This window comes from Thermobia domestica, chromosome 11 (assembly GCF_964235325.1).
Source record: "Thermobia domestica chromosome 11, izTheDome1.hap1.1, whole genome shotgun sequence".
Classification (NCBI taxonomy): Eukaryota; Metazoa; Arthropoda; class Insecta; order Zygentoma; family Lepismatidae; genus Thermobia; species Thermobia domestica.
The window spans coordinates 59,107,881-59,131,451 of record NC_137464.1 but is presented as its reverse complement, the minus strand read 5'-3'; the positions used below and the strand labels follow the sequence as shown (position 1 = coordinate 59,131,451).

Here is a 23,571-nt window from a genome sequence, read left to right as displayed (position 1 = left end):
AAGGCGAATGAGACAAAGAGCAAAACGATAACTCTGTAAAAAAAAAATTATATAAGTAAGTTTCTATGATCTGAAACACATACATAGCATGTACCATAATCGTATCGTATTCAGTATTCGTAGTTTGAGGGAAACTTTTCTAATCTAGGGAATTTAATTTAGCAATAAGGAAAAAAAGGGATTTTTTTTACAATAAAAGGTAAAAAATCAGGAAAATTCTCGCAGAGACTGGTTGATCAATATAAATGTTTAAATTTTTCTTTGTTCTTCAGAAATGAACTACTACAATAGTAGTAGTAGTAGTAGTAGTAGTAGTAGTGTGTTCAAAGAAACATAACCTGTATTCATTGTTGTCTGAGTGTATTTATGTGTATTTTGCACCAAAAAAGGTAAAAGTAAAAGAAATAGAAGCAAAAATTAATATGTTGATGCTTCCCTTAATATTTTCTGTAGCTAAATTAAATTTATCACATAACATCTGTCGTTGGAAATGGACACTCAACAAACGAGGGATAATTTGATAACAAAAGGGAAAAAATTGTCAGTCGTAGCAAATTTTCCTAATGCAACCTACGAAAACTGATTGTCACTAAGAGTGATTTTCTGAAGGAAGTAAAGATAGCAAAGAATGTGTGAGAATTTCATGAAAATTGTTTGTTCAAGATCCTTCCACTTTAGTTTTTTTTTAAATTGATTTATTCTAAAAAAAAATCAACGACACTCACTATTTAGAGTGTTGTTTTCAGGGACGTACCCAGGGGTGGGTTCTGGGAGTCTGAACCTCTTGAAATTCCGACTTTTGTGTAAATATAGCCTAATTTTAGGTGGAATTTCAGAAATTTTAACATAAAGTACCCTCATTTTGAGTTTGGACCCCTCCCGAAATAAATTCCTGCGTACGCTACTGGTTATTGGTTACCGTATCATAAAATTGGGAACTGACATTGCACACCAAAATAAGAGAAAATGATCATTGGTACATATATTTCTTAATTTCAGAGCAAGACGACGTTAAAATCGGAAGAAAAACAACTTTATACTGATGTTTCTTCGCCAATCAATCAACGTATGCATCGCAGTGTTGTGCAATCCGAAACTGCAGATAGTAGAAATGCGCAATAACTGTTTATAGGATTCCCTAAAGTTAAGACGAATTACCCAAAACTTTTAATAGTCGCATAGTGTATTAGTATATTTGCTAGGGCAGGGTACATATTTTCAGATAATCTGGACATCATCTAGTATTTGGGAAACAGAGTAAAGTCCAATTGTTAATCGCCAAACCAAAATATTTGGTCACCAATGGGGCAATCTAACGACCGGAAATTTCGAGGCATGCACTAAGGCTTTGGTGCTCATTCACTGCATTTTCGACTATGTGCTTAGGGCTGGAGAATTCTAGAACGGAAAGCGTGAAAACGTTCCCGTGCTTGGAAAGTGTGATTACTTCGGAGAGCAAAACTACGGGAGATATTATACTGTATGGCGGTAAATTAGTTGTACAAAAGCAGAGGAGTGATTCCTGAGATTAAAAAAAAAAAAAAAAAAAAAAAAAAAATGTTACGATAAACATAGGGCGAAAACCGCGTCGTTTACGGTGTTAAAGGCTGCCGAAATCGTGGGAAAACAAACTTTAGAGTTAAATATTGTACATACTACTGGCCGTAGATATGATGTGTCATGGTATCGTCAAAGAATCCTAAGAATATAGTCAAATTTGCAGTTTTCAGATTTGTGAAATGGCGTCGCAAGGGATTCCCCAAAGGGCGTTAGAAACATGATATAAATTGAGTGGACAAGAGCATGTAAAGGATACCTCATTCTCTGGGTATAATCGTATGTGGCAGGTCAGAATTCATACACTCAGATTAAAAGATGGCGGATGAGGTAAAAATCACTGTGCGTGGTTGCATACCTCCTCAAAAAGTACGAGTAAAGACGTTGTACAATACGAAGCAAAAAACCTGCAACATGAAAGTTTAAGTTCATTGTGAAACTACGCCAACAACATAGGCAACCAACCTAACGTCTTTGTGGCACTGATCACGCCACGATAACCTTCGGCTTCGTCCCCCTGCACACTTCGTTTGGAGCAAGAAATGCATAGACCACGTGACTACAAATCACAAACTTCTCACAAGATGGAGTAATAGATTGAGGTTCTTCTCATTTCTCTTCTCATTTTACATCCTCAGTTTTAAAGAGAGAGAAAGAGAAAAAGGTCAACGTGATAAAAACTAAATATAGAGGAATATGCGAAATATAAAGGAAAAGAAAACGTGCGCATATATTGACAAATGACACATGCACTTCAAAGGAGACCACCTCAAATTTTGTTATGAACCATATATAATAACTGTGAGAATCAGCAAACCACAAAGACATAATTACACACAGTAAGTGTTATATAACACATATTTATTTAAACAAATAAAAATGCTCGCAGAAAGCTGAAAATGTCTTTAAAATCTCAACCATAACTGAAACAAGAGATTACTTCTCTATTGTTTTTCTTCGTAGCATCCATCTACACGGAGAAATGAGAAAGAGAGAACATCTTAAGAGATTCGCACGTATACAATTTTGGAAACTGCTAAATGGAAAAAATTACAGTCCTTGGATGGGATTCGAACCCAGAACCATAGTATTAGAAATCCCACACTCTACCGATGTAGCTAGTCTGGCAGTAATACCCTGTTCCTCCATCATTACCTATGAAAGATGGAATGGAGTCTGCAGAAAACTACGTCTAACATGTCCACGATAGACCGCCTATAACTTATGTCTAATTGGTACTTAAAAAAGCTAGTTCTACACGTGCATAGAAAAGTAAAATCAAATGAGTAGTTAGTACACATCACTTTGTCTGTCTCACTCTATCTCTGACTATAGAAATCGAGGAAGAAGAAAAAAGTATAGAGGTGAGAACATAGGAAGAACAAGCAAAAATATAAGTTGCAGAAACTGAATATCAAGGGGAGAGAGAGAGAGACATAGAGACAGAGAGAAAAATAGAGGAACGGAGCAAATAATTTAATATACATCGGAAAAGAAGGTTCACAACTGTGCTATACATTTAATGTATTGAATACTCTGCAGGCCCGTCTTCACGGGGGGGCTAGGGAGGCCGGGCCCCCCCTAAACTTTGGCCGGCCCCAATAAAGGTTTCACGATAGGCTTGCAAATGAACTATAATATTGTGATGAAGTATAATATGATTGGGTCGGGCTCCCCCTAACTTCGGTCGCCCCCCCTAAATTTTTGGGCTGGCTACGGGCCTGATACTCTGTTTCTTCTAAATTGCTTGCTAGATGACAAATATTAATTTGTAAAAACGTAGCAAATGCCCGCGTTGTCTTGTTTTCTTACTGTTTCAGTAATAGTGGAAAACGTGGTTTATGCAACATAATAAATTACTAATTTTCCCACAACAATCATGTAGATGTTGTTGATGATTTTGAGTTAACGTCCGTTCTGCAGCGAGACTATATGAGACGTGGACCTACTTATTAACGTGGAATCCGAACCATATGAGCTGCTGCCGGAAATCGAAGCAACCATGTACTGTTGGTAAGAAATTTCTAAGCAAAAGAAAAAACTGATCAGCAAAATACATAAAACGATAGTCCTGCAAACTATTACTTAAAGAGAATTTATTGTAAAATCAATACATCCATGTGGCGGTATATAGTCGTAAAGTGATTAGAAAACTTAATATTAAACTGTCGATCACATTGTTTTACTTATTTGAATTCAATGTCGTATAGATTCGGTTTTAGCTCTAGATTTCAGCGTTCTCACTTCGATTCTTAACTTGTTGGAAATATGCATTAATCGAAATTATAAAAGTATACGAAATTTAACTAGCTAAAAGAAGAGAATAACATAAAAATCCGGATTAGAGTACGTCGTCGCCAACATGTGCTTTTATTTCAGGGAGCATAAAGTCGAGAAGATCAACATTTTTTTACCATTAAGTCGGCCTATAATTCGATGGATACCACCTCAACCTGCAGTCTCGCATATCCATCCCCAACAGTGAATCGTCACATGACCCATTCGCGCTGAACGGACCATATATTGTGGATCAAACCGTCTTCCAGATGGGCGATACACACGTGTTTTCCCAAAGTTTCCAGTGGAAAATATTTTCTCATCTGTAAAGACAACAGTGCCCCAGTGACAAGTAATATTAATACGCACTCATTTTGGCGTATTTATTTAAACTAAACAATTCTATAACATATAGTAAACGATTTTTTTAAACATACTCAAAAGTTTTAATTTACGATTTTTAAAGTCCAAATTGTTTTCAAGCTCAACGGTTATTTATCCAAAATTTATAAATAAGTATTCCAGGAACTTGCAGCAGTGCCACTCCGAACAAGAAACCTCAGCGTATCTTACATACTATACTATTAAGTGAACAAAATGCTTATATGTATATATTATTATTTCTAACCTATATTATTATTCGTTTAAATGGAAATAAAGCAATATCTCTGAAATCTATAACGTTTGGCGTTTATTATTTTCAGATGTATGATGCAGCTCATAACAACGAACTTAATTACCAAATTTACAAAACCATGGATAATTTATATCCATAATTAAAGATTTATTACATAGTTTTACGATAAATCACAGTAATAATTTATAATAATTTTCAGTTATGTAGCTAATCTGTCTAATAAATACTTTGTTTCCAATACACGCTTATTTATTCAATTTATACATCTCTATATCATATGCTGGAATCTATGCCTGGTTTTCCATGTTTAATTATTTCTTTTATGACTGAACAATCAGGAACATCCCTCGTCAATTTATGACGACAACACAAAATACATTTTATATTACTCTCCTTTCAGATCATAAAGCTTTACTATAATGAGAGCTCAGCAACACAAGAATGTAGATTTTTTTTTTATAAGAATAACTTACTCTCTTCAATAAGAATAATATGTGCACATTATCACAATTCATATCTCAGTAATACGAGTTTTCAATCTCGTCACCATTTTAGTATATACGATTAACACAAAAGTAACACAATTAATAACTAACCTCCCTAGTCTAAAACGCTATACCTATACTATACCTAACCTAGCTAACTTAACCTATTTATCATTGATAAAAGAAGTCCCGACTCGATTTATCTTATTAAGATCTTATCCTCCCTTAACAATTAATTCTAGGTTGGAGAACCAGTGCATAGATCCTATGAATCATCCTCGTATACATATCATTAAAAGTCAAATAAGAAGATGTGATATTTTTCTTAGTTTAATGTTAAAATTCGATTTCATACTGATTAATAAATTATCAACGAAAACGAGCTGCAAATGCGAACTATTAACTCGGCCGAACAATGGTTTGGTAAATATCGTTATTCTATTGAACTAATTTAAATATGTAACAGCTTGTGTGCTATGTTAGTTACTTTCTCCGCATGATTATATTGACTTGGTCTTGCTAGATTATATATATATATATATATATATATATATATATATATATATATATATATATATATATATATAAATATATATCGTGACCTCTTATAATTCAGTGATAGAACATTTAGGCCTATCGATTAAGAAGCAACAATTTAGACATGTCCCCTTTTATAGTCTGCCCAGATATGTGCAACCGCGAATTTACCTTAATTAGCCATAGTAATAATAACACATACTCCCATCAAACTTGTAGAAGAAAACATCCGATGAATAAATTCTTGTAAGGAAGTTCCAATACACCTTTTACGAAATTAAAAGTTTAAGAAAACAGGACCCTCTTTAAACTATTAGCAAGATGGCGATCTTCATTACTTTTTGACTATTGGACTTTTTCACAATTTCAATTACGTTACCTTCTAAGTCTACGTGGCCCTTAAATATATCCAAACATTGTTCGATGTCCAAACTTCCTTTTTAAACAGATTTTATAGTCCAAATTTTTACATTAGATATCAATCGTCCAAATTTCCGGGCCCAAACTATACGATGAACTTGTTATTTTTTTACTATCTTCTTCTATTGTCACAAACAGTGTAATTATGGTAATACGAAATTTCATGGAGTATAAATGGAGTATAAATAAATTCGTTCAATTGCACCTATGGACTAATTACATTATAAAATGTATATCAAATTTGTGTACATTCGCTTGAATATGTTAGCACTATACTTAGAATTTACTTTCTATGGCCACACAAAATAGCTTTATATATATATCTGTATTTTTTATAAAATGCAACGATCCATGCGACGCAGGTCAACATTAATGGCACACAAGTAAACATTTTTTTTTTGGTTAGTACAGGTCAACATTATACACACACCAAATAAATAACATTAAGTGCAGGTCAAAATTAAACACGCCAACATAAACGAACTCATACCTAACAATAACCATATTTAAGATTGATTTCAATGATACGATTTGCTTTTACCAAAAGCAGGTCGTAACAATATTTAGCTCTGCAAACGCCAGTCTATCGACTTTGTGATCTTCTGTCAATCTCTCCTTAACAGCAGCCCGGAAGGACCTTAAGCCTGCGGCCCGAAGTCGCCGTCGGACTGTAGTTACATCACCTGGAAAGGCGGTAGACTGCTGCAGTTGTCGGGCACACATGAAAGGCTGTCGACAGCATTGATCAACTAATCGTTGGTCTTGTGTCGGTGAGGACACTCGTGGCCGACCACTTCCAGATTTTCGAGTTAGACTTCCAGTTTCCTCATATTTTTTTCCACCATCTGAACGCTGCTGCACGATACACGCCTAATCGAGCGCCTGCTTCAGGAACACTCAATCCCGCATGTTCAATAAGAGCGATAACACTCTCACGTACAGAATGATCATATTGCGCCATTCTTACACAAAAGTAAAAGTGCTAAAAACGTCTTTGAATATACGATAATGCACAATATTGCTATACATGACGTCGTATTATGAAAAACATGCGCAGAAGAAGTAGATGTGCCTGTAATCAACTGTTGTTGCACGCAAAAATACTCATTCACTGTTAGTAACAAAATATTTTCCATTTTTTTTTTTAAATCCAATACACTAGAATATAGTAGCAGTTACTATCTTTCAAGAACATAACTTCCATCGAGTGGTGGGCATAAACAAAAGCTCGTAACTATGCAACAGTTAACTTCCATCAAAACCCCCGAAGCACATTACAGATTTAATCTGATTTATTTGTGCAATTTAGATACATATAAGATTACAACTTGTCTGGGAAATTTGTTCATACTCGTCTAAAACAGTTCTATTCTATTATTCGCCACTCGTATACATTATATGACAAACAACAAAACAGAAACAAGTAAAGTGCAAATACTCTAGACAATATTTTTCAAAACGTACTAGAGAATTAAGATATAGCCGAGCGGTTTGGTAGAGTAGTCTACTACCTCCGCCTTCTCGTGTTCAAACCCACCTGAGGTTTGTGTCTATTCTCTGCTTTCTTTCTTGTGCTTTCACAACGAACGTTTTTTCTATAATTCCTATAAGCTATGACTTGCAAACCCTAAACAAAATACACATGTTTATTGTAATACTCTAATCCGGATTTCTATGTTATTCTCTTCTTTTAGCTAGTTAAATTTCGTATACTTTTATAATTTCGATTAATGCATATTTCCAACAAGTTAAGAATCGAAGTGAGAACGCTGAAATCTAGAGCTAAAACCGAATCTATACGACATTGAATTCAAATAAGTAAAACAATGTGATCGACAGTTTAATATTAAGTTTTCTAATCACTTTACGACTATATACCGCCACATTGATGTATTGATTTTACAATAAATTCTCTTTAAGTAATAGTTTGCAGGACTATCGTTTTATGTATTTTGCTAATCAGTTTTTTCTTTTGCTTAGAAATTTCTTACCAACAGTACATGGTTGCTTCGATTCCCGGCAGCAGCTCATATGGTTCGGATTCCACGTTAATAAGTAGGTCCACGTCTCATATAGTCTCGCTGCAGAACGGACGTAAACTCAAAATCATCAACAACATCTACATGATTGTTGTGGGAAAATTAGTAATTTATTATGTTGCATAAACCACGTTTTCCACTATTACTGAAACAGTAAGAAAACAAGACAACGCGGGCATTTGCTACGTTTTTACAAATTAATATTTATCATCTAGCAAGCAATTTAGAAGAAACAGAGTATCAGGCCCGTAGCCAGCCCAAAAATATAGGGGGGGCGAAGTTAGGGGGAGCCCGACCCAATCATATTATACTTCATCACCATATTATAGTTCATTTGCAAGCCTATCGTGAAACCTTTATTGGGGCCAGCCAAAGTTTAGGGGGGTCCCGGCCCCCCTAGCCCCCCCGTGGATACGGGCCTGCAGAGTATTCAATACATTAAATGTATAGCACAGTTGTGAAGCTTCTTCTCCGATGTATATTAAATCATTTGCTCCGTTCCTCTATTTTTCTCTCTGTCTCTATGTCTCTCTCTCTCTCCCCTTGATATTCAGTTTCTGCAACTTATATTTTTGCTTGTTCTTCCTATGTTCTCACCTCTATACTTTTTTCTTCTTCCTCGATTTCTATAGTCAGAGATAGAGTGAGACAGACAAAGTGATGTGTACTAACTACTCATTTGATTTTACTTTTCTATGCACGTGTAGAACTAGCTTTTTTAAGTACCAACTAGACATAGGTTATAGGCGGTCTGTCGTGGACATGTTAGACGTAGTTTTCTGCAGACTCCATTCCATCTTTCATAGGTAGTGATGGAGGAACAGGGTATTACTGCCAGACTAGCTACATCGGTAGAGTGTGGGATTTCTAATACTATGGTTCTGGGTTCGAATCCCATCCAAAGACTGTAATTTTTTCCATTTAGCAGTTTCCGATATTGTATACGTGCGAATCTCTTAAGATGTTCTCTCTTTCTCATTTCTCCGTGTAGATGGATGCTACGAAGAAAAACAATAGAGAAGTAATCTCTTGTTTCAGTTATGGTTGAGATTTTAAAGACATTTTCAGCTTTCTGCGAGCATTTTTATTTGTTTAAATAAATATGTGTTATATAACACTTACTGTGTGTAATTATGTCTTTGTGGTTTGCTGATTCTCACAGTTATTATATATGGTTCATAACAAAATTTGAGGTGGTCTCCTTTGAAGTGCATGTGTCATTTGTCAATATATGCGCACGTTTTCTTTTCCTTTATATTTCGCATATTCCTCTTTATTTAGTTTTTATCACGTTGACCTTTTTCTCTTTCTCTCTCTTTAAAACTGAGGATGTAAAATGAGAAGAGAAATGAGAAGAACCTCAATCTATTACTCCATCTTGTGAGAAATTTGTGATTTGTAGTCACGTGGTCTATGCATTTCTTGCTCCAAACGAAGTGTGCAGGGGGACGAAGCCGAAGGTTATCGTGGCCTGATCAGTGCCACAAAGACGTTAGGTTGGTTGCCTATGTTGTTGGCGTAGTTTCACAATGAACTTAAACTTTCATGTTGCAGGTTTTTTGCTTCGTATTGTACAAGAATTCACTGGAATCGTCACGTCGGTACAATGTAAAAATACGTACAACACAAGCCGATAGGTAACAGAAAATAAATTCCGTTTGCTGATCTGCTCATATTAACGACATAGCAACCATTTTGGGAACGTGTCAAATTTTACTACTACAAGAATTGAACAAGAACAAAGTTTGTTTAATTGAACCGTTTACTGCAGAAACCAAACATGTCCACATTTCATAATTTTCCAGGACAGGCAAAAACCTGAAGAACACTATCTTTACTATATTTCCACCATAACATGTATTTTTCTTTAATGATAGACGTATACGTGATAAATACACATGCAAAATTTGTGTATGACGTAAGGGGATGGAGGGGGGCACTGTTTTGTGTTTTGGACATGTTTCCTTTCTGCAGTAAATGCATTGTTCAAACGAACTGTGAATTGAATGATTCAAGAAAACGACCATGAAACTGATGAACCTCCTTTATTGGAAGTTAACTGTGAAACACTTCTGAATAATATGTGAGTCGTGGAACTCTATATTAATCATTTACCTTTGATATCAAAACTTTTTCCATTGTGATGGGCCAGGATGCTATTGAACTCCAAGACAGCATCTATTCTTGAGATATGTAGACCAATGTTTTTTTGCTGCCATCCATTTTCTTGTTGTTTATGGGCAGTATTGAGTTGCAGGCTTGTCAAAGTGTTTAGAAGAGTTCCTCAGCCTAAAAGTATCGATTTTATCAACCCACCAATATTCATGTTACACTGAACAGTACTTGGAGTTAGAGATGAGAAGGTATTCTCATGGTATTTTGAAATTCCTTTTTAGGTGTTTAGGGAAATTTTTGCCATAAGAGTAATCGCTCAGACATTATTATTATTATTATTATTATTATTATTATTATTATTATTATTATTATTATTATTATTATTATTATTATTATTATTATTATTATTATTATTATTATTATTATTATCAGGGCCCGGATCTTGTTGACCTAAAATTTTCTAAAACGTGACCTATAAAATGACACTAAAATTCCTGTAAAATGACCCTAAAATTCACAAAAATTAACCTTAAAACTTACGTTTTTAAAACGTTTATTTCGTTAAACATTGACACTTTTTGAATATCTATTAGACTTTAATCACCTTTTCTCAGTCATTTCAAAATTTTTGTTTCAGTTAGTTGCAGTCCATTGTACAGCATTGTACGTACTGAAAGCACCAATTCACCCCAGAGTTGTAACTAGGAAGCACACTTAAAGAATAGAAGTTCGCAAATATAGACTGTATACACAAGAATAATAGATAAAAAAAAACCTGTTTAAAACCTTTGTGTCTTCTAATCCATTTTTAGTTATTCACGTGATCACATCTTTTGTGGTTAACAACCCAAACCATGTGTTTGGCCACCTACCAACCCTTACCTCTCGCTAATCAGCTGCAGCTTAGTGTTCATTAGCATTTTAGGAATGCCGTTTTCCACCCCAATAGTCAGGAAACAGGAAAAGATAGAACTTCGTATTTTTCAAATCCGTAAACAGTGTTCATTTTAAGATTTCCTTATGTAAAAGAAAAAAGGACTAAAGGACCATAAATGACCTGAAAGTTACCTTAAAATATTAAGAAAAATGACCTGAAACTTCAAAACGGCAAAAAGTGACCAAAAGTTGACCCTAAAAAATATACTTTAAGAACCTTGAGTTGACAGATAACGTTTCTATTTGAACTTGCCTTGTCCTATGCGTAACAGAAAAAAAAGTTGACATCAACAAGATCAGGGCCTTATTATTATTATTATTATTATTATTATTATTATTATTATTATTATTATTATTATTATTATTATTATTATTATTATTATTATTATTATTATTATTGTAAAATTGAGGCCACCAGGAACTGTAGTCAATGAAATCAGTCGCTTTCATTTGAACAATGCAATACTTGTTGGGAGATGATAGAGGATTTTTTTATAAGGTCAACAAGGTCAGCCACTGTGTATTTTTCCTTCTTCCTCGCCTTCTTCGCTATTATCCCGAAATCAATATCATTGGGCATGAAAGAGTGACTTCTAACGGAAAAGCTGCAAAGTCTCATTTTCTGCTGATAAGAGAACTCGTTCGGGACAAGTATCCTTTCTGCAGTACGCTGAAAATTGAAGGCATCGCGATGTCCATTGTTATTGGGAGGAAATGTGTCATTATGTCCAGTGTCATTTCCGTGCTAAACGATCCATTGATCTACTACAAACCATTATCGTCACAAAAAAAGGAAATGTGTAAATGTTGGACATGTTTGTTTTCTGCTGCAAGCGATTTAATTATGCAGTAAATAGATAGAAAAAATATATCCTTAAGTATCAAATTCTATATAGAAAATATAATTAATCACTTTCTCTTAACGGTGACAGACGCACTTCTAATTGTGTCACATATTGCTTGCAAAATGAGAGAGGTAAAAAAAAAAAAAAAAAAAAATCACTGTCCAATCTTTGATAACGCGTACCTTCCAGAAACTTCATTAGAAGTTATTGCTTTTTTATACATTTACTATATAAGCTTAATCAATTTAAAATTAAACGAAAAATCCATTTAAAAAAACATTACTATTGCATTTAACAAATGTAATTATAGACTAACGAATATTTACTTACCATCGCGACATAACCTTACTTTTAACTCTCCGCCGAATACAGTTACCACAAATATTAAACATACAAGAACCAACACTCGATGTTTACTCATGTTGAACATACCTCTACACTACAGAAGTGTTTCGTTAAATAAGAACATTCGAGCACGAGGCGTTAATAACAATATTGCAAGTTTAGTGTGAAAGTTGTTTCCCATATACTTAATTTCTCTACGTCATAAATCTAGAATTTCAACACTTTTTCTCTGAAAACAAAACACGCTTATTTCCTCGAAGCAATTGTAGATGTTTAGATGCACATGTGCTCTTCACTTGTGTGTTATTAACAGAGGATTTGTAGAGGTAGGTTTCACTGAAAAAAAGTAAACTAAAAAATACAACCCATTCATAAAGTCCATAAAAGATAAAATATTTTTCTAGTGAGGTAAGATGTGAAAATTGGACTAATGTGAAAAGCATTGGGAGACTGATTATGATGGATTAGAGGAGCTACTGAGGGCACCCAATCCCACATAGCACAAGTACGTCCACGGGATGTCCGAGACTGAGCCCACAACGGACGACGGGACATCCCGAGATTATCCGAATGTGCTCCCGGGACATCCACAGGATTTCCGCGGGAGATCCAGATGTCCGCTAATATCCCGTGATACGGGATATTCAACGGGACCACGAAGGGATGTCTATTGGTTTTCCCTCGGCCCTCCTGTCCCATCTGGGACGTCCCATAAACATCCTACATGAGTATCCTTCAGAACGTCCCGTGGAGGACGTCCATGGGATGTCTTCTCATTGTCCCGATAATCCCTGGAACCGAATGAGATGATTAGGATCAAAATGGGACATTCCAGGGACGTAGTGTGCTATGTGGGAATGCTTTTATAGTCATACAGGTGCAATCCATAGCAGCTTTCGAAAAGAGTGTTACGTAGTATATGCAAAACATGCGAAAATCGATTAATTCTTATAACTTCATGTATCTTGTTGCAAACTAAAACACAGATTTTGCATTGTGTTGACACAAATCTTTACAGGATGAGGCCGTTAGTTCCATTTCTTAATTTTTCACCATCAACAAAATTACTTTCTCCTTTTTAAAGCAAATTCTAAAGCATTGTTTCTTATAAGATATTTTAAGGTTATTACTGTAAATGTTTTTTTTTTTTCTTTTTAGTAAGACCTTTTCATGAACTCCTTCGTGGTAATATGATCGGCATACACGTCTCTCGCGCGGGAGATCCGAGTTTAAATCGGTTGCAGCTCATATCGTCGGTAAAGGCACGTACAGGTGTATCATAATGTTTTTAATTTTACAGGGAAGCAATTTAAAATTATTCGTATAACGTTATATCTTACCACTCATTTCATTTTCAACACAATGTTGAAACAGTTTGTACCCAAAAAGCTTTCAGTTTAGTGTTTATGAAGACAGCATTATAAGGTTGACAAAGTTGTACTTTTTGCGGGAAAAATGTGCCTTAATCAGTTCCGCTGGTTAAGCTTCCGCTGGTTATATTTCTAAAGAAAAAGTCTAAGTTGCGCCCTTTACAAATTAAAAATAAGATATAGCAATGGTGTTTAGCATTCAAGAATACACTGATGTCCATAAATGAAGTCGAGCCGGAGTGCGCCTAGGCGATGCCTTAGTACTTTTCTTACTGCTAAGGCAGCGCTCCGGTACGTTTTCAGATACTGGTGTACTGTTCTGAATATTCCTTTGCGAGAAACTTTGTTTTTATGTTTTGCGGTTTGAATTCAATAAGTTTGTAAGTACTACAGTGTGTGTGGCCATTATTATTATTATTATTATTATTATTATTATTATTATTATTATTATTATTATTATTAATAATAATAATAATAATAATAATAATAATAATAATAATAATAATAATAATAATAATAATAATAATAATAATAATAATACGCGATGTTGAGCGCCACGGCACTTTCCTAATCATTACTGCCGTATGCATCTCTTTCCTGATGACACTCCAATGTTTTTGTAATTGGGGCCAGGAAATAATAATGTTCCTAATATAGGTAAAAGTGCTCTTCCTTTTGAAAGAAACAAATTAAATTATCAGTAAGAATGTTTTCTTCTCACACGTTACGTTGACTGCCAGAGCGAAATCGGTTAAGGTGCATTGTGAGACCATTTTTATTGGAGGAGAATATGTACCAAAATGATCAAATAATTTCTAGGAAAGAAACTATCACAAGCCGAAAACCAAGGACGCCGAACATCTTTCTGAGGCCAGGGTATTTATCTCACTATTTAGAACTTATGTGCCTATGCATCACCGGTGATTCAGTGGTTTCAAAAAAAAAAAAAAAAAAAAAACATTGATGCAAAACCTGTGAATCACATATGAAGCACATGGTTGTCAACGTACTAAATAAAGAATTTTGTAGTATCATACTCGCATCTTGAATCAGTAAGATTAGCTATTGGTGTTACAAAATAAGAATACTGTATAACAAGATAAGAATCCTAAAGAAAAATATTGTTTTTAATGCAACTTAATCCTGCACAATGAAATTGCTAACAGTACCAAATATAATGCTATTTCCATTATTATTTTTTTTTTGCATCATTTAAATCATATTTTTATTACATACTTAGCAAAACAAGAAACTCTTTATATTCCGCAAACTATTATTCATCAAACTAAATGTTATAGAAAATAACATTTAGTTTGTTTCTTTTTTCTATCTTTTCTTTTCTTTCTAGAAAGAAGTTATGCCAGATTACTCTTTCACAAATAGAAATGACACAAGGAACTAATGAACGCTCGAATAGCTATATGTTAGTTATGACTCTTCACAGATGTTTTTTAGAGGCCTAATTTGAAGATATGCCAATTTCAGACAGCTCATATCTCCATTCATATAAAGAATTCAGCTCTGAAAGTTTTATGGTCGATAAAGCAGGTTAAATATGCATGTATGGTGCTCATAACTCAAACTCACAATGTTGCAAGTTGCGCCCCTACGTGCCTTTACCGACGATATGGTTCCGAAGCAGTAGGTTCAAGTGTTATATAACCTCGGTGCTGGATGGAATACTAAACACCAAACCAACAAACCAACTGAAATGCTTTCACATTCGATATGAATTGAAATTCTAGAAGATGTCGTGTGTGTCGCAGTGTATATGTCAACTTCAGAATAGTTGTGGTTGCATAGCGGAAAATTATATCATATATAGCTAGTAGGAAACAATTAAGTACCTTAATTAATTTTATGGTAAAACAATATGTTGAAGGAAAATTATGTAAGACATTAAAGGAACGAAGATATTGTAATAATAAATAGAGAGAGAGAGATAGGAGGAAAGGTGTTAAAATAGGACCAAAATAAGGGAAATAAAAATTAAATGAGTCATCCTTCAAAAATTTGGCAGCTGTTTCATCTTTTTAAAATTTAATTGCTTCTTTCTTAAACTTTAGGTCCCTTTTTAGCGTTCAAGCTACCACTCACTGGATTGACAGTCAGTGATGATTTCAGATTTTTCCCAGGGGTAGATGGTGAAAGTAGTACTGCGTAAGTAGCGACATGAAATGGAATGAAATCACTCAGTTTAACATCCCATGATTATGTCCTTTAGGCTAAGGGAGACGGTGATTAAAGCAAGTGAATTATGATGAAATAATTGGTGGAATGAGAATGTGAGAGAAAACGGAACGGAAAACTTACTTACACAATGTTGTCAACTACGAACATACTTGACTGCGAATCGAACCAGAGACCCCACGCGCCAGAACGAATGCAGAAATACTTGCAAACCATATTGAGAATGAACAAAAATATGATTCCGGGATGAAATATCCGTATTTCGGGGGAAAGGTGGAGATTTTTCCCCATGTTCATCCCCTGAAATTATCATTGCCTACAATTCAAGGTGGGAATTTGAACAGCCCTAACGTGTTCTATGGTCTTCCAGTGATTACGAACCCGAGAATGTATTTCCCAAAGGTACGAGTAGCAGCCACAAAAGTAAACGAAAGGACGTGTTAGCTAATTGAAAACAATTTAATCCAAACTGAATACATCTTCATAATGTGTATATTTGTATTATGTGTACGCTGACAAGACTTCATACTCAGTTCTTGCCAGAGAAAAGGAGAAACATAAAAGTGTACTATAGAGCCACTGTACCTCCCTTCCTAATATTTAGAGATAAAATATCTTTGTAGAAGCTAAACCTTCCCACATCCACAAACAACACAACCAGTGGGAATTCGTACGTCTATTAATTCTGAATGATAATCAAACCCGTCCGCAGAGGGATGATCTGGACCCACTTCCTCCGAAACCTCGACTTTTCTCTAAATTTTAGTATAATTTTAAGGGCGAATTTACTGATGTTAACATAATTTATGCTCATATTTCATTTGGAAACCCCCAAAAGCTTTGGACTCTACTCAAAATAAATTCCTGCTTGAGGGCTTAATGACAACTCTCTATGTTGCAAATTAGATAAGATGCATGTTCTTCTGAAGGCTAAATTAAAGCTTATCTTTGACAAACCCACGTAAGTGCTTCTTCACCACCGAAGTACACATAAACTATTCTTTTAATGAAGGATTGTTGTTCCTAAATTTGAATGGCACCTATCACATATTTGAAACAATATAAACAAACGTTGAGGCTACCTTGTGTACTCTCTGGCTGAAAAATTTGTTTCGTGGCTTAAAAATCCTATTTGAGTCGTATGGATCGACAGAAAGTACAAAATACTGAATCTATTCAAAATTCTCACACAAAAAGACATTCTCACTCTATATTCTCTAGCCAGTAATAAAAATGGCAAATTTCGACCAGGGAAACAGATCCATGATTTCCGTTTAGGCAATGCTATCAGGACATTTCCGATACAGGACATTTGCAGTACAATGAGACAACCAGTTTTTCTGGAACATTTGCGGTACTGTTCAAAACTTTTCCTTAGACATTGGGACATTTGTGGTGCACACTGTAGAACCTATGAACATTCTGAAGATAGATGACGAGACAAACTACCTGTTAGCAGATGACACCACAAAAGAAGGAAGAATGTTAATATTTGGCACTGCGAGGGAAAGACAGTGTGCAACTAGCACATTGCGTTTTTCATGGATAGAACATTTTATAGTACTGTAAGACTATTCATGGCTTTGGATTGATTACTTTAACAAAAGAGACATTGACCAAAGCTGAAAACCCACTTTATTTTAAATTATAATTTGTAACTGTTTGTAATTATAATGTGTGTTACCTATTAATGAATTATGGCAAGGAAGTTTGAATAGCATAGAGAAAAAGAAAATAAATATTTAAAAAAAGAAGACCCTTATAAGAACCAAAAATGAAGGAACGTGATTAGTTGGAAAGTGAAAACGAAGACTTATGGGATTGGCTGAAGGCCTCAGTAAATAGGAATAATAATAATAATAATAATAATAATAATAATAATAATAATAATAATAATAATAATAATAATAATAATAATAATAATAATAATATATAAATAAATAAATAAAAATAAAAAAGTACAACAACAACTATACATACCAGGGAAGCAAGAAAGTTCCTGCGCTTTTATACTATGGAAGAAAACTGTCAATTACAGGGTTTTAACGGTTAGTTTATTCGGCAAAATAGCCTCCATTTGCTTCTACAACCTTCTCCCAGCACTCAACAAGCTTGTAAATGCCAGTTTTGTAGAATATTTGTTCCCCAGACTCTGAAAACTCAGCAACTGCATTTTTGATGTCTTGTTCAGTCTTGAACTGCCTGCCACGCATAAAGTTGTCTATGGCCAAGAATAAATGGCAATCCGAAGGGGCAACATCTGGGGAGTAGGGAAGATGAGATACAAGCTCCCAACCAAGTTCTGAGATTACTTCCAGCGCCTGTTTTGCGGTGTGAGGGCGCGCGTTGTCCTGGTTATAGAGCACACTTCTTTTGTTTACTAGTGCTGGCTGTTTCTGGGTCAGTTTGGTGGCTACCGTTCTCAGTTGTGATGAGTACACATCTGTGGTAATTGTCTTACCACGTTCCAAGAATTCGTAGTGCACGATACCGTTTGTAGTCCACCAAACACAGAGCAAAACCTTGTGCTGATGGATGTTCGGTTTTGCAGTCAAAGGCTTCGGATCATTCGGTGATAGCCAATGGTATGACCGTTTTTTATTGTCATACATGACCCACTTCTCGTCACAAGTTATTATACGGTCCAAAATTGGACAGATTTTGTGTCTCGTCAACAAAAATGAACAGATATTCAGTCTTAGAACTTGGCTCATAGCGGTCAGCTCGTGAGAGACCCACTGACCCAGTTTACAGGTCTTCCCCAACTGATGCAGACTTACCCGAATAATTTTCCTGCTTACCTCGAATCGGTGAGCAAGTTCCTCGCATGTTTGACTGGAATAATCTTCAATAGAGGCCTTCAGGTGGTCCATATCCACTGATTTAGGCCTCCCAGAGCGAGGCTTATCTTGAAAGGTCTCGTCACCAGTTGAAAAGGTCTGGAACCATTTTTGTGCTGTACATTTACTTATTACACCCTCTCCGAGCGCAGCACATATTTTTCTAGCTGCTTCTGCACCATTTGTCCCCAATTTAAACTCGTAAAGCAAACAAGCTCTAAAAATTTCATTTGACACTGACATGATCACTAGCGATTTTTACACACTACACTGACAAATGCGTTGTTATATTCACCGTGGCTGATGCGTCAATGAATAAGCTTCCCCAAACAGTCAAAACTTTCATGCTACGGGGACAGATGTCGCCACAGCAGACAAATGGAAGCGGGAGTGGTTCAAAAGCGCACGAACTTTCTTGCTTCCCTGGTATGTCTGTTAAAAGAATTTAAACTTTTTCATAATAATGACTATATATATGACGGTTAAATAATGTAAACTTTGTCATAACAATATTTATATATATGTCTGTATTTTCATTTATTTTCGATAGTGTCTGAAGAAGGATATGCTAGATATCCGAAACAGTTACAAATTATAATTTAAAATAAAGTGGGTTTTAAGCTTTGGTCAGTGTCTCTTTTGTTAAAAGAAAATTTTAGTGTTGCAGTCAGCAGTTTGCTCAATATACATTACACATAGGCATCGGAAGTAACTTGGAGGAAACAAACATTGTTCTTTCGATCTTCGGTCTCTTACTATCAAGAGATAGTAAGACGTAGTCTATCAGAGGATTTTCAGTTTGATGAAGTCTAATATTGATGATTGGAATCCGCAATTAATCAAATTGGATTTCGAGCAAGCCACAATAGTATCTCTAAGAACACTGTTGCCGAAAACGCACATTAGTGGATGCCCATTTTCATCAGTGCTTGTAAAGGAAGATTCAGGAATTAGGACTCACAAACAAGTATAAATCAGTTCCAGAGGTGAGGCTTTCCTTATAATGTGTTCTTCTTTAACATTTCTCCCTGTAGATGATATCGAAATGAAATCTTTGAGTTTTACTCCCACGGTTATGCCGGTTAAGCTAAAGGAGACGGTGATGATGAGTAATGAATGAAATGGTGGAATGAAGAAAGTGGGAGGAAACGGGAGAACCCTGAGGAAACCCACGCACACGGTGTTTGCCCACCACAAAGTTCACTTGGCGGGGGCACTGATCGAGATGATATCGATGTTGGGTAGCTTTCCATTATGTAAGTTGCACCACATCACGAAAGACTTCAAATGTCGCAATACCGCAAGTGTTGAGCTTTTTGATTGTGTCTCGCTCTAAGTTCATGGTGCACGGAGAAATGTGTGAAGTGCATAATTTCGTGTATGTTGTGCTAATGTGAATCGCATCACAAGGAAATATGCGACACAGAGTCCTGGGTCCACCACACCTACGCGAGACCTAGAAACCAGCCTCATTGTAAAGAAGACCCTTTCACTATTGTGTTTTTCGGGTATGGCAATCTCCGGAAAACCTCCAAAGGGCGTGTGGTGGCCATCAGATGCCGCACATCACAGGTGACATTCAACCGTGCTATCCGCAGGGATTTATGCCTCACGTCCGCTAGAGCACCCTGAAACCCTGTCATATAACTAAGCATAAAAGGAAATGGAGAAGGCTGTATGAAGTCATCTCGCGTTTGATCGGTGAAGTTTATTATCTTTGTTGAGGCGTGGATTTGTCTCACAGACACTTGTAAAGTTCGTCCATTACACACAGACCTATTGATGTCAAGGGCCGAATCACATCACACGAATCACAATAGACTCCTACGGTGCATTCTTACTCCGCAAGATGTGATTGTTCCACCTTCGAGTTCGCACTACTATGTGGTGCATCTTACATAATAGAAAGCTACCCAACATCGATATCATCTCGATCCCAACCCCGGCCAAGTGAACTTTGTGGTGGACAAACACCGTGTGCGTCCGGTCTGTGGAAATTCTGCAAAGACGAGTGAGATGTAATTCCCATGGCTCAGTTGCAACAGTCTCCTGAAATGGAAATTCCATTGCCGAGGAATAGTCAGTAGAGTTAGCTTGCAGATCAAACACAACCAGTGGTGGAAACACAGCATTTACCAACTAGGTAAATGGCACATTTAAATTTAGCTCAATATAAATGAATCAATCTGTAAATGAGAACTTTTGTTAGGTCATTTGTTTCTCAATACGTAGTTAAAAAGTGTTTCTGTACAATATAGTGTTGTAAAGGCCTGAAAAAAAAAACCGGAAATTTTGGGTTTAAAAAAATAGTTTTTTATCGTTTTTTCCCGAGCTTTGGAGAAAAACGGAAAAATTGAGAAAATGTGAAATTTTCGAACATTTTACTGCATTATGCTTTTAAATAAAAACTATTTTATATTTACTAGTTTGCAGTTAAGATCATAGAGTATTTATGTTCCTTGTATTAGAATAGGGAAAATTTGCGGCAATAAATATATGTGGACCACTGATTCAAACACATTAAAGTTAGCACCATGATAGAATGGAGCTATAGCCACAAAAGACACTAAAATATATTCCTAGTTAGATTAATTAATAAATAAAGTTAGATTAATCAAATTCATTTAAATTATCTTAAGTAAACTTATAAAGTTACCGTTTTATGACAGGAAAGTGTTAAAATAACAGAGTCAGAATCATTTTAGTTAATACCAGTATGTAAAAATCAAATATATATTTTATGGAGATACGTATCTTCCTTGTGCTGTGTAAAATTTCCGGGAAATTTTGAACCCATCAGAAAAAATCTTTTGTTTTGAAATATTGGCAAAACCCGGAAAACATAATTTAAAACTATTTCTTCGCCTGATGCTAATCTTATTTGCTGTAATGTGTCTGCAGCATATATAGAACGTATTTCGCTAGCATAAGAAACACAAAGCAACATATGTTAATTTTACTTTTTAGTTTTCTGATTTCTGTTAAAAATCCCTCTTTCTTATTTGTATATTTTTCAAACAACCCCAAAAAAGAGAGGATCTTATTTACATATACACATACATTTTTTTTCTAATCTATGGAAATTGCGTAGGTAAATTTAGCAAAAAAAAGGGGAATAGCAAAATCACTAAAACGTGAAAATCTAATGAAATTCTCAATCTGGTTGTTTGAACAATATAAATGCTTAATTTTTTCGTTCTTCAGAAATAAATCATTGCAATAGCAATAGTTTGTGTGTTCAAAATAGCGTAATTTGCAACCATTGTTGGTTGATTGTTTTGTGTGTGTGTGTTTTTTTTTTATGAGAAATGAGGAAAAAAGTTAAAAAAAATGGAAGCAAAATGCAAATGAATTACACAAACGTGGTCCACACTTCCTTTAGTATAGGTAAATTAATCTTATCAGATAAGTTCTGTATAAGAATTCAACAATCAACAAACTAGGGAAAATTTGGTAACAAAAGGGAAAATTTGTGTCAGTCGAGGGACATTTTCTTAACCCTGGAAAGCTAACATGTTCAAAAAGTTACGTTAAAGCTAACGTATCGTAAAATTTACGACTGGCTACAAAAACTTAACTACATACATATCCCTTTACAAATTGAGACTTTAATAACTACAGTTGGTAAGAATACATATTAGTGAACATTTATGCAGCCAATTTGGTTGCTCAAACTCTTTCCGTGCAGTACACACAGCATTTCCCACGATGTTCTCAACAGATCGACCTGTTGCAGCGGCAGCAAAACATTGTCGTCATTCTCCTCTTGGCTGATGGGCAAATCCCACAAATTGTGTGAGGCTGGTTTTTGGACTGGACAATATTCTTCTCTGGCAGCGGTATTTTCAGGATATCAGCAATATATTGCCGGAGTTTTTGGCAAATTTGAGTATTGAACTCATTCTTGGAACTATCGCTCAATAAGACTGCTGTGAGTTTTCATGGTGAATTTTCTTGTAAAAAGAGCCTTTTGACGCATTTTCACAACGTTTCGTACATAAATGACGTATGCATTAACCAGGGTTATGTTTATCATCCCAAAGAAGACACACAAGGGCCATCGTTTGGTCTTACGTCTGCACGACATCTGATCACACATTTGATTCAGTGCATTAACGTCTCCTTTCGTTGCATTATAAGTCTCGATAAGGTCCCTACCATCAATACGCGTTCGATTCATTTTTTAACTTTCCTTGCATAAATACTATAAAATAAAACCAATACTTTCACTAAAATGTATTTGTAAGTACACTCTAGAAGTAGAAAATAATAGTAGGCAATATACAAAAATCCAAGGGTTATTCCTAACGTATCGTAAATCTTACGAGCGGTTAACGAGCTCATATAGAAATACGACCGGAAACTGAGCAAAGAAAATACTGCCCAACAATGCAGGCTTAGTAGAAAACGGAACTCAGCGGACGAGTCCATTTTCGCCGGATGAGAGGAGTGAACATCAAAATAATACTACTCGCTCGTAAAATTTACGACACGTTAGCTTTCTCGGGTTAATGAAACCTATGAACACTGCTCCCATGGTCTGAGATCGAACCAGAAGTGTATCCTCTACCACTTTTTTCTTTCTTGTTTTATTGTTAATCTATCTTATTCTTATAGATTGTTCGTTAAACATTGATGTGTACCAGACTATAAAGTGATATGAATACAGAATCATCGACAATAGTTAAAGGTATGAATGCTTTTAAGAGGGATTCGAATCACAGATGGGGTTCACTTCACCGTCGTCAGGCTAATGCAGGATTTTTCAACATCGGAGTCGTGACCTCTAAGGGGGTTGCGGGAGGGTTTCATAGAGGTATTGAATATAAGCGGAAGAGATAGTTATAATTAGAATCAAGTACCGGAAATATTTTTAAATATTATTTTACGCTTTGTTCTGATAGTCATATTTTTATGTTTTATACATACTGTTAAGAACAACAAAAGATAGGTCTACTAAACATTTTCAATATGTGCA

The 23,571-nt window shown here is 35.3% G+C and overlaps 1 protein-coding gene across 2 annotated transcripts in view; it reads right to left on the bottom strand.

The window, feature by feature from the left end:
* Positions 1-12,287, bottom strand: part of LOC145663580 (NPC intracellular cholesterol transporter 2 homolog a-like) — a 31,412-nt gene extending 19,125 nt beyond the window's left edge. For both annotated transcript variants that reach the window (XM_081729695.1, XM_081729694.1), the window contains exon 1: positions 12,179-12,287. In XM_081729695.1, coding sequence (XP_081585821.1) covers positions 12,179-12,278 — 100 coding nt within the window. In that variant the 5' untranslated portion in view covers positions 12,279-12,287. The remainder of the gene's footprint in view (positions 1-12,178) is intronic.
* Between the last annotated feature and the right edge of the window lie 11,284 nt (positions 12,288-23,571).